Source organism: Natator depressus, chromosome 7 (assembly GCF_965152275.1).
Source record: "Natator depressus isolate rNatDep1 chromosome 7, rNatDep2.hap1, whole genome shotgun sequence".
Taxonomy (NCBI): domain Eukaryota; kingdom Metazoa; phylum Chordata; order Testudines; family Cheloniidae; genus Natator; species Natator depressus.
The window spans coordinates 38,466,049-38,482,283 of NC_134240.1; the positions used below are offsets into that span (position 1 = coordinate 38,466,049).

General features: G+C 40.0%; 1 protein-coding gene across 6 annotated transcripts in view; it reads right to left on the minus strand.

Moving 5' to 3' along the window:
• The window catches only part of ATG7 (autophagy related 7), a 250,065-nt gene that overhangs the window by 217,841 nt on the left and 15,989 nt on the right, over window positions 1-16,235 (minus strand). For 5 of the 6 annotated variants that reach the window (XM_074958162.1, XM_074958160.1, XM_074958163.1 and 2 more), the window contains exons 8-11: window positions 15,950-16,071; window positions 13,215-13,308; window positions 8,044-8,188; window positions 7,396-7,554 (exon numbers count right to left, since the gene is read on the minus strand). In XM_074958162.1, coding sequence (XP_074814263.1) covers window positions 7,396-7,554; window positions 8,044-8,188; window positions 13,215-13,308; window positions 15,950-16,071 — 520 coding nt within the window. The remainder of the gene's footprint in view (window positions 1-7,395; window positions 7,555-8,043; window positions 8,189-13,214; window positions 13,309-15,949; window positions 16,072-16,235) is intronic. The other variant, XM_074958161.1, reaches the window with a different exon arrangement.

The window sequence follows — 16,235 nt, forward strand, 5'->3', positions numbered from 1 at the left end:
GCACCAGGACAACTTACAGTAAACAGATGAATATGTGCTTGGCATGTTGCTCAAACATTGGACTAGGAATGGCTGTTGAGTAAGTAGATTTTTATCTTGCCAATGTCCTTTTAAATCTTTTGTTAATGTGACCCCTTCCTACCCCCACCCCTCCCACGCTGTGTATATGAAGTTCCTTGATTGAAGCAGAGCTAATAATGTTCCACTATATGGCAAGGCAGGGACACTTACCAGGACCTATGAAAGGGATATTGCACCACCCGGGTGCCTCAAAATTGTACAGGTTAGGTTTGGGGCCAAGGTGGAAGCTGGCCAGGTTTGTCCATTCCCCCTAAGGGAGAATAATGGGGAAGGCATAAGTTCAATGAAGGCTACTGAGGGCTCTAAGAAAGCAGCAGCTGACATGGAATACCTGAGGGGTATTCTTTACAGTAAGATCCCATGCACACACCTCAGTCAATTCGGCTGTGCACTAGGACCAGATTTTGGCTCTTGGAAATTAAGAACAGGCAGTACTATGTCATCTGTACTATGTGCAACACTGTACATATTCAGTAACAACTCTCTGATGCGCTTTATTTCTCAGTGTTCACACCCTTAGCACTGTACATGTATTTTATAATTGGATTGAGGGCATACAGCTGTGACAGATAGAGGCTTATATACAATATAAACTTAAGACAACAATTAAACTAAACTATTAATTCAACAGCAAAAAAATACATTAACACAGAGTTAATATAACTTGAGGGTATGTCATCCCTTTGTAGAATGTTGTGTTGAGCAAAATTCAAACGTCTGAAAACCAGGAAATTCACAGTTAAGGTTGCCCATTCCCTCTTTCAGCAATGCCCAAATATGCCCTATTAAAACACATACCTTTATTCTGCCAGCCCCAATTAGTAAAATGTACAAATTCTTTATCTCCTTTTACAACCCATTCACTCTTACCACCAAACAAATTTAACTGTGTTAATGTAGTTTTTGACACTGAATTCCCAATTTTTTTAACATGAGAAATATGTTGGTAGAAATTAGTAGTCACTTAGGGCAGTTGTACATCTCTTGTCCCACAATCTGCATACTGAGCCAGCCACAGCTGGACCCTGATTCAACAAACCTCCCCAACCATGCCCTGACCCATTCACTGCATTCTACCCTCCAACCTGGCTCCCTCTCCACTACAATACCCAGGCCTCCCCCACCACAAGCAGGGAATGCATCTCCCTGAAGTCTTCACTATCAGGTATACAAGTGTCTCTATTGCCGCTACTTCCCCATCTTCTATAACCCAACTCACATGCAGTGCCTGAAACAAAGGACAACTAAGTTTCAGTGGAAAGGTGTTCCTGGTAATGTTCCAAAATGGTTGGAGGGTGGAATTTGTGGCAGGGCCAATGAGAGAACTCACAGCCAGGATCTCTGTTCCAGAATATTTATGTTTGAAAGAAAAATAGTCCAACCATCATCCAACAGATATACCCCATCGGTGAGAAGCAGTTGGGTGTCAGAACTTGTAAAGTTCCTTAATACTGTTTTCAACCTGGGTCCACCAAAGATTTTAGTGGTGCTATGCAGTATGTTGGCTAAAACTCAACCAATTGAGATTGTTTTGACCAACGTTACATCAACAGTCTGATCTTAATGTCTGTGCAAAACAAAAACAAACACACCTAGAAACTTTCTGAAAAATGGCTGTGGGGGCTTATATTTCTGCAACCTCTAGCTCAAATAACCCCATATTTGGGTCACTAATCCTATCCCGCACCCTCCTGAAGCACACACAATTTTAAAGGAATCCAATTAATTGTGCCATTTTTTAGAGGACTTGGGTCAACCTTTAAACAGAAGTCATGATGCAAACTTAATTATAGTGGTGCAGCAGCACTTTAATACTGTTTACAATAGCATTTAAAAACACTGCTTTTGCCTGGAATAAAGAAGCGGGGGAGGAGAGGATCAAAGCAGCAAACAAAACAAAAATCAAACAACTGGGAAATATTTACTCAGGAAAGTCCTTGTGTGTATAAAGAGACGTTTTGCTCACGTGTTAGATCTGAACGGAAGCAAATTTGTGCTTCCTTTCACTGGCAAAGTGTTTGTTTTGTTGTATTTTAAAAAGTACTAATATGAGTGCTGTGGAATTACTACAGACTCATTTGGTATAATATTTGTGTATTTTCCCATTTTGCCACATACAAAAAGTGTGCTGGTAAGGTTTAGCTCATAAGGTCTTTGCGGCAGAGGCTGTCATTTCCTATTTGGCTGTTTAGTGCCTGACAGTGGAACCACAGATCCTTGAGGCTTCAGGTGGTACTGCACAACAAAATAAAAAATAATAATAATAATAATAATAATAGGGTGCATGTAAACATCTATTGCAACCTAAGAGTTAAAATAAAATACAAACATAGCTTTCATTTCTTATAATTCAGTAACTCATCTCAAATCTATTGCCAAATTTATTACTATAGGTTAGTGGCAGTAGGGAATTTGATGAATAATGATGGCATTACAAACAAGAAATAGAAGCAGAACAGAAATATGCTGGTACAGCTGAGTATGGTAGTCCTTGGAATAATTAAAACTTATTTCCAAAACATTTGGAAAGAAGCTTCTTTATAAGGTCTACTTAATTGGGTAGGGTATGAGCAGCTGTAACAGAGCAATGTCACACAGTTTATGCTTTTCAATAATATTTAAAACACCCTTATTTTTATTATTAATAATGAAGGTGGATAGGAGAAAATAATAATAATTAGAAAAGGAGTTAATACATTCATATATTTAAAAAAGGAGTACTTGTGGCACCTTAGAGACTAACAAATTTATTTGACAGGTTTCATTTTGTGAGCTATGAAAGCTAATGCTCAAATAAATTTGTTAGTCTCTAAGGTGCCACAAGTACTCCTTTTCTTTTTGCGGATACAGACTAACACGGCTGCTACTCTGAAACCTTCATATATTAAAGAATCATTACATGATTGGCTGGATATCACATAAGGTCAAATGTAAAGTTTAATTATCTCAGACATACATTTACAGCAATATTTTCCCATAGTTAATTCCTTTCAGCAGGATTCTGTAGAAAACAGGAGGCAAGACAGCATAAGTCATGTGTCAGAACTGCGCCGCCGGCCCCCCCCAACATTGCTGGTACACCCACATAGGACCAGATATTCAGATGTGCTCTGCAGCTTCTACTGTCACAGTCATGGCCAGATCTACAAAAGAATTTGCTATCCAATGTAATGAGCTCTTTTGAAAATCTGGACCCAGATGTGAGTGCTGATCTCTCATGGAAATCTGCACAGCCACTGTGCGTATGCACATTTCTTACCCTGCTCCTCCACTGGTCTTGGGACACATGAATACTTTTATTAAAAGTATCCCCCCTCCACCAACTGTCTGCTCAATATCTTATGTTCACGTGTTCTGTTTCAAAATACTAAATTGACACTTAAAACAAGGGACACCTCTTAGGAGCCGGCCTTTTTAGTCTCTGGCGTAAAACCAAAGAGCAGTGAAGAAAAAAATGCCAAAGTCTAACAGACATTTTCACATTCAGCTTCTCATATTCCTTACAGAAACAGGATATTCTTAATTATCTTTGTCATAAAGCCACCATCTCTCACATGTTAATAACAGAATGGAAGTCAGGTGGGACATCAGAGCAAACAGGGTACAGGCCTCTAAACAAGGCCACAATGGATACAGTGTGCAGAAATGTTAATGGTTTCAAGCATACAGGAAGCTGAATTCATTGAAGTAATAATGAGCACTGACAATTTGAAGATATTAAGGACACAGATCAAGGTGAGAAAAATATCTGGAAAGCCCACATGGTTATGGGATTCAGAAAAAAGTCATCACTTGCAGCAGCTAAACCAAGAAGAAATACAGACATCTGAAGTATAAATGGAGTATTACAGACTATTTAGGAGTTGGGAAGAGAAGACACTACACCGCTTTTGTGAAGAGAAGAGACTATGTCACTTTTGAGAACAATGTTTTAAATTACATGGATCCACATGAAATGAATACCAGAGTAATCCCTGTTATTGGGCCAAATTCTACTCATAATTGTTCAGTATCAATCTTAAAAAATAATATAGAAGCAAATGTGGACAATAGGGGTGTCAAGGTTCCTCCCCAACTCTGAACTCTAGGGTACAGATGTGGGGACCTGCATGAAAACCTCCTAAGCTTACTTTTACCAGCTTAGGTTAAAACTTCCCCAAGGTACAAATTAATTTTATCCTTGGAATATCCACTGCCACCACCAAACTCTAACTGGGTTTACTGGGAAACGCAGTTTGGACACGTCTTTTCCCCCAAAATCCTCCCAACCCTTGCACCCCACTTCCTGGGAAAGGTTTGGTAAAAATCCTCACCAATTTGCATAGGTGACCACAGACCCAAACCCTTGGATCTGAGAACAACGAAAAAGCATTCAGTTTTCTTACAAGAAGATTTTTAATAGAAATAGAAGTAAATAGAAGTAAAGGAATCACCTCTGTAAAATCAGGATGGTAGATACCTTACAGGGTAATTAGATTCAAAACATAGAGAATCCCTCTAGGCAAAACCTTAAGTTACAAAAAAAGACACACAGACAGGAATAGTCATTCTATTCAGCACAGTTCCTTTCTCAGCCATTTAAAGAAATCATAATCTAACACAGAACTTTAAGTAATCTAGCTAGGTATAAGACTCCATTCCTGTTCTATCCCCAGCAAAAGCAGCATACTGACAGACACACAGATCCTTTGTTTCTCTCCCTCCTCCCAGCTTTTGAAAGTATCTTGTCACCTCATTGGTCATTTTGGCCAGGTGCCAGCGAGGTTACCTTCAGCTTCTTAACCCTTTACAGGTGAGAGGATTTTTCCTCTGGCCAGGAGGGATTTTAAAGGGGTTTACCCTTCCCTTTATATTTATGACAAGGGGACATTAAAAATATACAGACGTTTGCTCTCACACCTGAAATCAGGATAATACTATTTCACACTTTAAAAAAAGCGTTACTATTTACAAGATATAATACCTGCAAAAAATATAAATATAAACAAACACATTTTAATAAGATAGGTAATAAACCCTGTGAACAGTTTTGTATGCATGCTCCACAGAGAGGAATAAGACATAAAAATACATATTCAGTGTAATACACAAGATCCTCTCCTGCCTTAACCTCTCACCTAGTAGAATTGTGTTATGTTACTACTTTACATTTCACTTTCTTCCCCCACCCCCCTCCATTATATGCATTCTGGCAACCCCCAATGCTTCCTTTTTAATGGCATTTGCTGTTTGAATGTCATGATTCTTCTGCAAATATTAGGAAAGATGCCCATATTTATTCAACATCACGCAGCCCTCCATTCCGAAGAGGCTTTCAGAAGAAGCTGTTTTTACTGACTATTGTGAACTCCAACCCTGTAATTCCAATGTCTAATAACAACTCTGCTATCAACAAACAAAAAGATCCAAATCCGTTGGTCCAGTGGTGTTCCATCTAGCTTAGATACACTGGCCGAGATACAAAATTTAAGCCCAAATGATGTTTCTTTGGAATGTTAACCAAACTTTACTGAAATATTTTGCCAAATCATTATTTCTAATACTTTAGAAACTAAGTTTACAGTGGTCAATTTCTTTTGGACACCTTCAGCATTTGTTGCCATGTCTCAAGGCTCATCTATTCATATGGGCAAACATTGACCCTGCTAACACTTATGCACATAAGTAACTACACATATGAACAGCCCCACTGAACTTAATGCAGGTAATCAGGTGTATAAACTTATGTAGATAAGTGTTTGCATGGATGAAGATTATGAATATATTTCCAGTAAAGCTTGTAGGGAAAACGTAACTGCTCCAATTTTAAATCAACATCTTTTATATCTTTATAACTCTATTCTCTATTGTTATATCAAATCATTTTCTGAACCTTTCCCAAATGTCTAAAAACAACAGCAGTTCATCACTTGATCTAATAGAAAACTACGTATTTCAGACTACTCAATGACAAATAGGCTACTTACTATTAAAAAAAAAAAAAAAAAAAAAGAGTTAGGGAGAAAACCAGCCAAGAAGAAAACAAACACTTTCAGATATAGAAGGAAACAATTCCAAATCTGAAATTACACTACTGATCATTCCAAATGAATAATGTTCTCTTGTGGTGATCTCGAGAACACTAGGTCATTTCAGTCCAAAGGCACTATTACCAGATAAAGGTGAAAGATCTGACACTTTCTAAATGATGGAAATAATTTTAAAATAAGATTTTCTTATTAAACATGTGCAGGTAAAGAGAGTCCCTTCTAGATCGGGTATTAGGTTATCCCAGTCTTCCTACCACCTAACTTTTTACCAGTTTTTTTTACTTTTTACCAAACTCTGCATAAAAGATCAGGGAAAAGATGGTACTAACCTGTGCACCACTGGCCATTGGATGCACATGAAGGGACCCATACTGCCATAAAAGGTTCCACTGATTGCATGTGAGCAGATTCCTGTGCTATCTCATTTCAGGATTGATGCCTATATTGTTAATTATATTTTATCTAAAATTCCCAAGCTTGATAATAGAACACATACAATACCACTAGTTTTTTAACCCCCACTCCGGTAATTTCCAATCTGTAATTTAACAGACACTACCAGTGGTAATTCTCTGGCTTTTCAACAGGTTGGAAACCAGACATTTAAGGAACAGCAGCAATGGTCTTAGATGCACTTGTGAAAATATAATGCAGACTTCTCTCTATAGCAAACTGCAAATAGATCTTAATACCAGAAAAATGATTACTTGAAAGTCTGGCAGGAGAAAATATCAGACAATGAATGGAGACAGATCAGGGCAATAACCAAGATGGCTTTGATTTGTGTTAATTGTCTCAAAATGAAAGAAAACTTCAAGTGCATAAGCAATTAAACACCAAACTATTTACATGTGACTGAAAAGGGAACATGGATAAGAGCCTCAAGATTGTGTGGAATGCTCAGTGCTTTTAAACGCATTCAGTGGAACTGTTCCAAAATCAGCCATTTCTGAGAGCACATTAAAAACACACCACAGAAGAGAAACCGGAGAACATTTCTCTACTGTGACTCTCCGGAAAGGCAGCCGAGATGAGCCCTTAGAACTCATTTTGTTACATATTTTTATTGCTACAAGTTTCATTCCCTTGCTCCCTGCATGTGAAAATAGCTCCTATAGTTTGCCAGTGACTGCAGTATAAACTTTGTTTCCTTGCCTTTCAGTTTCCTGATCCCCTTTTCTCTTTAAGCATTAACATGAGAAGACCAAAGGAATACTATGGAGCTATTTAAAGTCAGCTGTCTTCTCAATATGTTGAGATGTAACCACCAAAATATTTTACTTACCACTCCTGGGAATATTTTTTGCAGTCTGTCTGCTGCCGCAAGTGCCTTAGGCTTCCCACCATCAAGACAGTCTTCAAACTCATATAGAGGCTGCCGTACAGGGTTGGAATAGGAGATTTTTGCATTGTCCACAAATGTGATCTGTCTGACTCCCCATCCCTAAACAAATAAAAAAATCCAAGTAATTGGTAATGACTAATTTAACACTGTAAGACTTTAGTTCAAAGGATGTAACAGAAACCCCTTTGAGTCTATAACATTAAAAGCGTAAGTGGACTTTTGTTCACATTTTCAAATTCTAGGTTTAACTTCAGATTGTTATTACAGTTTTAGAAGCTTGCTATAGTAAAATTCCTTTTGATCACACTGAACTGTCTCTCACTGGCACAATTATTTATTTCAAATATTTTGGTTTGAATTTGATTTTGTGAACTCATGTGTTATTTTATTCAGGACAAAATTTCACTTTGTAACTGGGCAGTTTTTAATTAAAAAAACAAAACATAAAACTGCAAGATTTCTGTGATACACACATATCCCATACATATGTTGATTTCATTGTATTCTTCCATTCTTTAGCACAAGGATGAAAAAAGTAACCTTTATGAGAGAGAGCAAGTTACCTTCAGGAGTAACTCTGGTACTTACCATTAAGGTTCTGGCTACACAACAACCCAGTGTACCAGCTCCTAGCAGCAGACACTTAGAAGACACAACTTTCTCCAGGTCAAGAGTAGGCACCAACCGCCAGCACATCAATTTAAGATTAAGATCCACAGATGACTCAGCTAACCTATATAGTGAAATAAAAAAACCAAACATCATCATTCCTGAACACTCTCTAATGCAGCATTGGCCTTTTGTTCCAACTAAGCACCGGTTCTCGGTTTGTATTTATTTATTTTGGGTACGGCAGGCTGGAGCTCCCCCCCAACTCATTGCCCCATATCCCTCTGTGATATACCCCAGCATTTGCTATCATCTCTCTCTTTCTGTCCGCTTGATCTCAGATGAGTTTTCCTTCTCTTTTTAAACCTTGTCTTCTCTATTTTTAAATTTATTCTTCGCTGACTTTTTAGTTTGTTTCTATATTCTGTCTGAGGTTTTTACATGTCTCCCATCAATTATCTGATTACATCACAATCCTGAACGTATTTAGCCTATATTTATTCATAATCCTTATTGTATTTATCCTTTAGGTTGGAAAGTATTATCATCCCCATTTTACAGATGGGGAACTGAAGCATACAGAGAATAAGTCACAACGGTTACACAGGAAGTCTGTGGTGGAACAGGGAATTGAACCTGGGTCTCTTGGGTGTTAGGCTAGCATCCTAAGCAATGGATCATCCTTCTCTACAGGGAAAAAGGAGATAGCCACCTTTGAAGGGTCTCTAGTAAAGGGTGAATGTGCTCACAGGGCTGACCCAAGCAGCACGGATGCAGAATTGGAAAGCTCAGGCTAGCAGGCTACATGTGAGCTCTTCCTCTCACAGCCACTTGTGCCTAGATCAGAGGTGGGCAAACTATGGTCTGCGAGCCACATCCAGCCCGTGGGACCCTCCTGCCCGGCCCTGAGCTCCTGGCCCTGGAGGCTAGCCCCCGGCCCCTCCCCTGCTGTTCCCCCTCCCCCTCCGTGCCACGCTCTGGGCGGCCGGACAGCGCAGTTGCAGAACCGTGGCCTGACCCGGTGCTCTGGGTGGCGCAGCTGTAGCGCTGCCAACCACTAGTGCTCCAGTCAGCGCGGTAAGGGGGGGGGGGGGAGTTGGACAGGGGAGTTTGGGGGTATCGTCAGGGATTGGGGGTGTGGATAAGGGTCGAGGGGGTCAGAGGGCGGGGAACAGGGGGGTTGGATGGGGCAGGGGTCCTGTGGGGGCAGTCAGGGATGGGGGGTCCGCGGATGGTCAGGAGACAGGGAGGTTGGATGGGGCAGGAGTCCTGGGGGAGCTGTCGGGAGGGGGGGGGGGTCGGATAGGAGGCAGGGGCTTGGCCACACATGGCTGTTTGGGGAGACACAGCCTCCCTCCCCTAACTGGCCCTCCATACAATGTTGGAAACCCAATGTGGCCCTCAGGCTAAAAAATTTGCCCACCTCTGGCCTAGATACTACAGAGCTAAATGCAGATATACAACAGAGAGATCAATTTATCTTGCATATCTGTATCTAACTGAGCTTTAGAGGAGCACATCCACGGTCGGGAAACATTGCACTAGCTAATAAAATAGCTAAATCAGTATACAGTATAAGCATCTCTAAGAATACTTAAAATGAAAAGTAAAAATCACAGAATCTGCTTCAGCATTACACTCCCTGCTATGAATAAAGAACCTTGTCAACAGATTTGACATTAATCAGTCCATGCTATTTACTCTCATATACTTTGGCCCTTGCAGAGAATTCTTAAAGGTACTATGAATAAATTCTACTAAACATTTTGTTAATCAGATATATAGTAATAAAAAAGGAAAAGATGAAGCTCTGTTTACCTACAGCATTATTTACCTATGCAAATTTTGACATTCTATCCTATTGTCCTCTCATATATCAATACACCAAAAATAGTAAAGCAATAAACTTTTATACAAATGTTTACTGTGGTTCTTACAAATGAATTAGAAAGATGCTGAAACAAGAACAAGACAATCAGTAATTGTCCTATTTTTAAAAACTTACTCACTAGGTATTTGACAAGATTGCCATTAAACATATACTTCAGGCTAGGAAAAATCGTATACTCCAGAGGCCCATAAGTAATTAACCACTATGCTGATGACATCATCATCATCTGGACCCATGGAAAAGAAGCCCTTGAGGAATTTCACCATGATTTCAACAATTTCCATCCCACCATCAACCTCCACCTAGACCAATCCACACAAGCAGTCCATTTCCTGGACACTACTGTGCTAATAAGCGATGGTCACATAAACACCACCCTATACCGGAAACCTATTGACCACTATACTTACCTACTTGTCTCCAGCTTCCATCCAGGACACACCACACGATCCATTGTCTACAGCGAAGCTCTAAGATACAACCGCATTTGCTCCAATCCCTCAGACAGAGACAAACACCTACAAGATCTCTATTAATCATTCTTAAAACTACAATACCCACTTCCTGAAGTGAAAAAACAGATTGACAGAGCCAGAAGGATACCCAGAAGTCACCTACTACACGACAGGCCCAACAAAGAAAATAACAGAACGCCACAAGCTGTCACCCTCAGTCCCACTAAAACCTCTCCAGTGCATCATCAAAGATCTACAACCTATCCTGAAAAATGATCCCTCACTCTCACAGATCTTGGGAGACAGACCAGTCCTCGCTTACAGACAGCTCCCCAACCTGAAGCAAATACTCTCCAGCAACCACACACCACACCACAAACACACTAACCCAGGAACCTATCCTTGCAACAAAGCCCGATGCCAACTCTGTCCGTATATTTATTCAAGTGACACCATCATAGGGCCTAATCACATTAGCCACACCATCAGGGGCTCATTCATCTGCACATTTACCAATGTGCTATATGCCATCATGTACCAGCAATGCCCCTCTGCCATGTACATTGGCCAAACTAGACAGTCTCTACACAAAAGAATAAATGGACACAAATCTGACATCAGGAATCATAACATTCAAAAACCGGTAGGAGAACACTTCATCCTCTCTGGCCACTCAGTAAAAGGCTTAAGGGTGGCAATTTTGCAACAGAAAAGCTTCAAAAACAGACTCCAACGAGAAACTGCTGAGCTTGAATTAATATGCAAACTGGATATCATTAACTTGGGTTTGAACAGAGACTGGGAGTGGCTGGGTCATTACACATATTGAATCTATTTCCCCATGTTAAGTATCTTCACACCTTCTTGTCAACTGTCTAAATGGACCATCTTGATTATCACTACAAAAGTTTTTTTCTCCTGCTGATAATCACTCATCTTAATTAATTAGCCTCTTACAGTTTGTATGGCAACTTCCACCTTCTCTGTATGTATATGTATATATCTTCTTACTATATGTTCCATTCTATGCATCCGATGAAGTGGGCTTTAGCCCATGAAAGCTTATGCTCCAATAAATTTGTTAGTCTCTAAGGTGCCACAAGTACTCCTGTTCTTTAAACCAAATAAGGCAGTCCATGAAAATGACATTTATTTTCATAGAGTTTAAGTCCAGAAGGGGCATTAGATCATCCAGTCTGACCTCCTGAATAGCGCAGACCATTATATACTTCACTCAAGTACTCCTATATTAAGCCCAGTGACACTAGTTGGACTGAAGCATTTCAATCCTCAGGAGACTAAACTACTGTGTGCCACAGACAGAAAACAGGAGAGACCACAATGCCACCAATGCTCAAGGCCTCTGCAAAGGCAGGGAAGTGATGAGGTGAGATATGCCCAGATGATTCTAGCAGGCAATCCATGCCCCATGCTGTAAGGGAAGGTGGGGAAAAATGATTTAATTACTTTGGATTAAGTCCAAAGCCCATGGAAGTTAATGGAACTGGATCACGCCCCTAAAGTCTGCTGGACAAGTCACTGACCCACATTTTATATTTCAAGGTGAACAGCCTCTGACCCAAGTTTGAAAATGAGAAGTGGCCTTTCACCTCAGATTCCATCCAAATGCCACAGGTAATCTGTCCCATCCCCTAGCCTGCTACTTTGTTAAATTCTTTCTCTGATGCCACTCAGCTAATCACCCTCACACTGCACAAGAATGATTATACATGAGTGCAGTATTGATCACTGTGTGGAAGCTTTAAAGGATACCAAAGCAGTTAACCAATTTTATTTTTAGCCTATGTCGGATTTGCTGGCTGGTCAATGCATCAGGGTTTTAAAGTTCTGAGCAGAGCAGATCACAGCAGCTTATCCATGAGGGAGATAAATGACACAAACAGGAGCCTTCTTTCTGCCAGAACCAGCCCTCCTTACACTCACCATGGTCCCCTCTTTCAGTCTCACATAAGTCTTGATTTGTTTTTATCACCTCTTTTTTGCAGAGGGATCCACTACATCACATCCAGTCATTGAGTACAGCTATGCATCATACACTAATTTTTTTGCATCTTCCAGCTTCTCCTCAGGAAGGGCTGTGTGTATCTTTTCTACCTTTTCCATCATTCACTTGTAGACCTCAGAAGTAGAGGGAGTGGAAAACTATCCATAAAATTAAAACTGTTCAATACCGCAAGGTGCTAAACACCCTCAACTTCCACTGACTTCAGCAGCAGTTGAGGGCATGCACCTTCTCACAGGACCATTCTGCACCCTGCACAATCAAAACCTAGGGACACAATGATGGAAGTTACCAAGGCCACATTCTTTACAGCAGTCAACCTGTTCTTATGTCCTGCCAGCCATTAAGTACATTGTGAGTCTGCACTGATGAAGTTAAACTAAAAAGGAAGGACAATAAAATCACAGACTTCAACAATACAAACATAGGTCTATGCACAGAAACACAGGTACACAGAAATACAGCTTGCATTCAATTTAACTTTAAAAAATAACTAATCTGGATTTCCAAATTAGTGCCCCATTCTGGAAGCACTTATTACTAGGCATGGTGCTTTCTACTCTGAGAAGTTCCACTGTCTTCAATGGGACCTTTCATGGGAGTATACATTGCACCTGGTAAAAATGGACGGCAGGATTATCACAACTATATTTTCTTATCTGACAAAGCACATTTAAGATCCAGGTAGTCTTTGGACCTTACATTCTCGTTCCCCATACCCTCAAAGCCTGGTATATTTCAGGCCTGATCAGATTATAAATGTGTTTAAACCACCACATACCTTTTAGGATCCATACATTCGCTGAGATTCACCATTCTTGGACCCATGCCTCCTTTTTGGTTTTTCTCCCATCCAACAGCTTTTGGACAATCTACTTTTCAAAAAGCCAAACAAACAAAAAACCTCCATATTAAAAACCTAAATCTCACCTTGCCAAACAAAAAAACCACACACACACACCCCCTGCCCTACCACCACCTTTCCCAAAACTGTCAATTCATTAAGGATGTTAAATAACTGAACTCTTCACTGCAATATAGATTCTATTATATGGCAAAAATTTGGTAGAAAATGTCCCTTTTTTCATATTGAGTGCACCACTCACTGCTTTTTATTCTAGTGTTTTAAAGCATGTTAGTTGAAAAGTCTTAGCTAACATGCTTTTAAACGCAACTTGTTTTCCTAGTCTGGACATAACCTCTAACATACTGAACCTAAATAGACTTGGCTGCACCTAATTAGTTCCCAGCTGTGAGTGTCTCCCTGAGCTGTCTCTGGAGTCTGGCTGGGAATTAACCCTCAAAATCTCAGGCCATTGTCAAGACAGATGGGTCTTCTCCTAAGGACATCATTGGGGCAGGGGACAGCAGAACTCCAGATCCCCACAAGAGTACCAAAAATCTTGTTCACCCACACACATGTGCCTATATCAGCTTTTAAACTGAAGCCTCCTGTATGTGAGTATTAAATTTGGCATCTACAGATGTATTTTTTCAGCACAGAGCAGCCACAGTGTGCTAGGCACTTTAGAGACTGAGAAAAGACATGGGAAGAAGTGAGAGAAAGGGAGGAAAAAGTTTACAAGAATAAGAATGTGTGGTTCTTTTGATTAGCAATATTTAATATTACATTTTCTATCTCCATCTGTAAGCTTGTTAACTATTTTAATATCTACACGGTTCTTTCCCAGGTATTTCTTAAGCTTCTTATAAGTAATAAACAGTGTGATTCTCAGAGCTAGAAGAGAGGCATATGAATCAGAACATCTGTGTTCTATTCCCAGCTCTGACAAAGACTAGCTAAGGTCCTGATCCTGCAAAGAGCTACACTCATGTTTAAAGTGGTGCACAGGACTAGGGGCTAAGTGACCTTCGGCAAGTCACTTCACTTCTCCATGCCTTGGTGTCCCTATCTGGGTATAAACCCACTTGCTGACTTTGCATGCATGGTGACTTTTGTTTTAACTATTATTTGTGAAATACTCTGAGACCCTCAGATGAAAGGACCTATAAATAAGTTCTGATGCAATATTATCAATAGCAACTGATTCCTGGTTTCCCAAATTTACAATGCATTGCTCTAATTTCCTTCAGGTCTTAATACCACGAGACAGATACAAAAACACCCCAAACTCCAAACATACCAAAATTGTGATCTTTGTGGTTTTATAAATCTACTCTGTACTCTCAGAAATGAGAGTTTCATGCACTTATTACGATTGTGTGTATTTTTGGTAGTCTAGTGATTAAACAAACTTTTAATAAGAAATGATAACATACATGAATAATGTATGCACTGTTACAGAAATTACCTGTTGCTGTATCATGCTTGTAATTAAAATGAGAGCATAAAGGCTCGGTGATTATGGCAAAAAAAAAAAAAAAAAAAAAAAAAATCTTACTCTCAAAGTAAATTATCCTCTTTCCTTCTAGCAAATAAAACTATTTTCTTCAGAAAGACATTTGAATAATTTAAGATGCTCTAAAACAACGAAGTCCAGTGGCACCTTAAAGACTAATAGATTTATTTGGGCATAAGCTTTCGTGGGTAAAAACCCCACTTCTTCAAATGCATGGAGTGAAAATTACAGAAACAGGCACAAATATATATTGGCACATGAAGAAAAGGGAGTTACTTTACAAGTGGAGAACCAAAGTTGAAGGCCAATTTAATCAGGGTGGATGTGGTCCACACCCAATAATTGATGAGGAGGTGTCAATACCAAGAGAGGGAAAATTGCTTTTATAGTGAGCCAGCCACACCCAGTCCCTATTCAAGCCCAAACTGATGGTGTTAAGTTTGCAAATGAATTGTAACTCAGCAGTTTGTCTTTGAAGTCTGTTTTTGAAGGTTTTTTGTTGAAGAATGCTACTTTTAAATCTGTTATTGAGCGTCCAGGGAGACCGAAGTGTTCTCCTACTGGCTTTTGTACATTATCGTTCCTGATGTCCGATTTGTGTCCATTTATCCTTTTACGTAGAGACTGTCCGATCTGGCCAATGTACATGGCAGAGGGGCATTGCTGTCACATGATGGCATATATCACATTAGTAGATGTGCAGGTGAATGAGCCTCTGATGGTGTGGCTGGGTCCTATGATGGTGTCGGGTCCTATGATGGTGTCGCTAGAGTAGATAAGGGGACAGAGAAGGCAATGAAGTTTCTTACTGGGATAGGGTCCTGGGTTAGTGTTTCTGTGGTGTGGTATGTAGTTGCTGGTGAATAATTTTCACTCCATGCATCTGAAGAAGTGGGTTTTTTACCCACAAAAGCTTATGCCCAAATAAATCTGTTAATGTTTAAGGTGCCACCGGACTCCTCGTTGTTTTTGTGGATACAGACTAACACGGCTACCCCTCTGATACTTAAGATGCACTATATTTGAGGTAGCGGTTAACATCAGCAACAAGTTAGCAGCACGAACCTCTCTTCTATCTTCTTAGTGATCATGGAGAAGAGAAGTCAAGTAACATTAGTTTCCATATTCTGAAAGCCATCCTTTGACAATGGATTACCTGGGCTCTGTGGCATCTGTGGAAGCTTTATTTCAAAGATGCTGCTGTGTGTTAGGTCTCTCACGCCTTGCATGGTCCTGTCTCTGAAGCAGAGCACTTCAACTGAATGGAGGTGGCTACCCCTGGCATTAAAATAATAAAATAAATAGCAAGGTAGTTATAAAAGATCTGGAACTCCTCCAGCAGAAAAGAAGGATAGTCAAGCAGGAACTTCGCTTTATTAGTCCTCTGGTGTCATAGAGGTTTAAACCTTTGGAAACTCAGACTATGACAAATCTTCGATTGA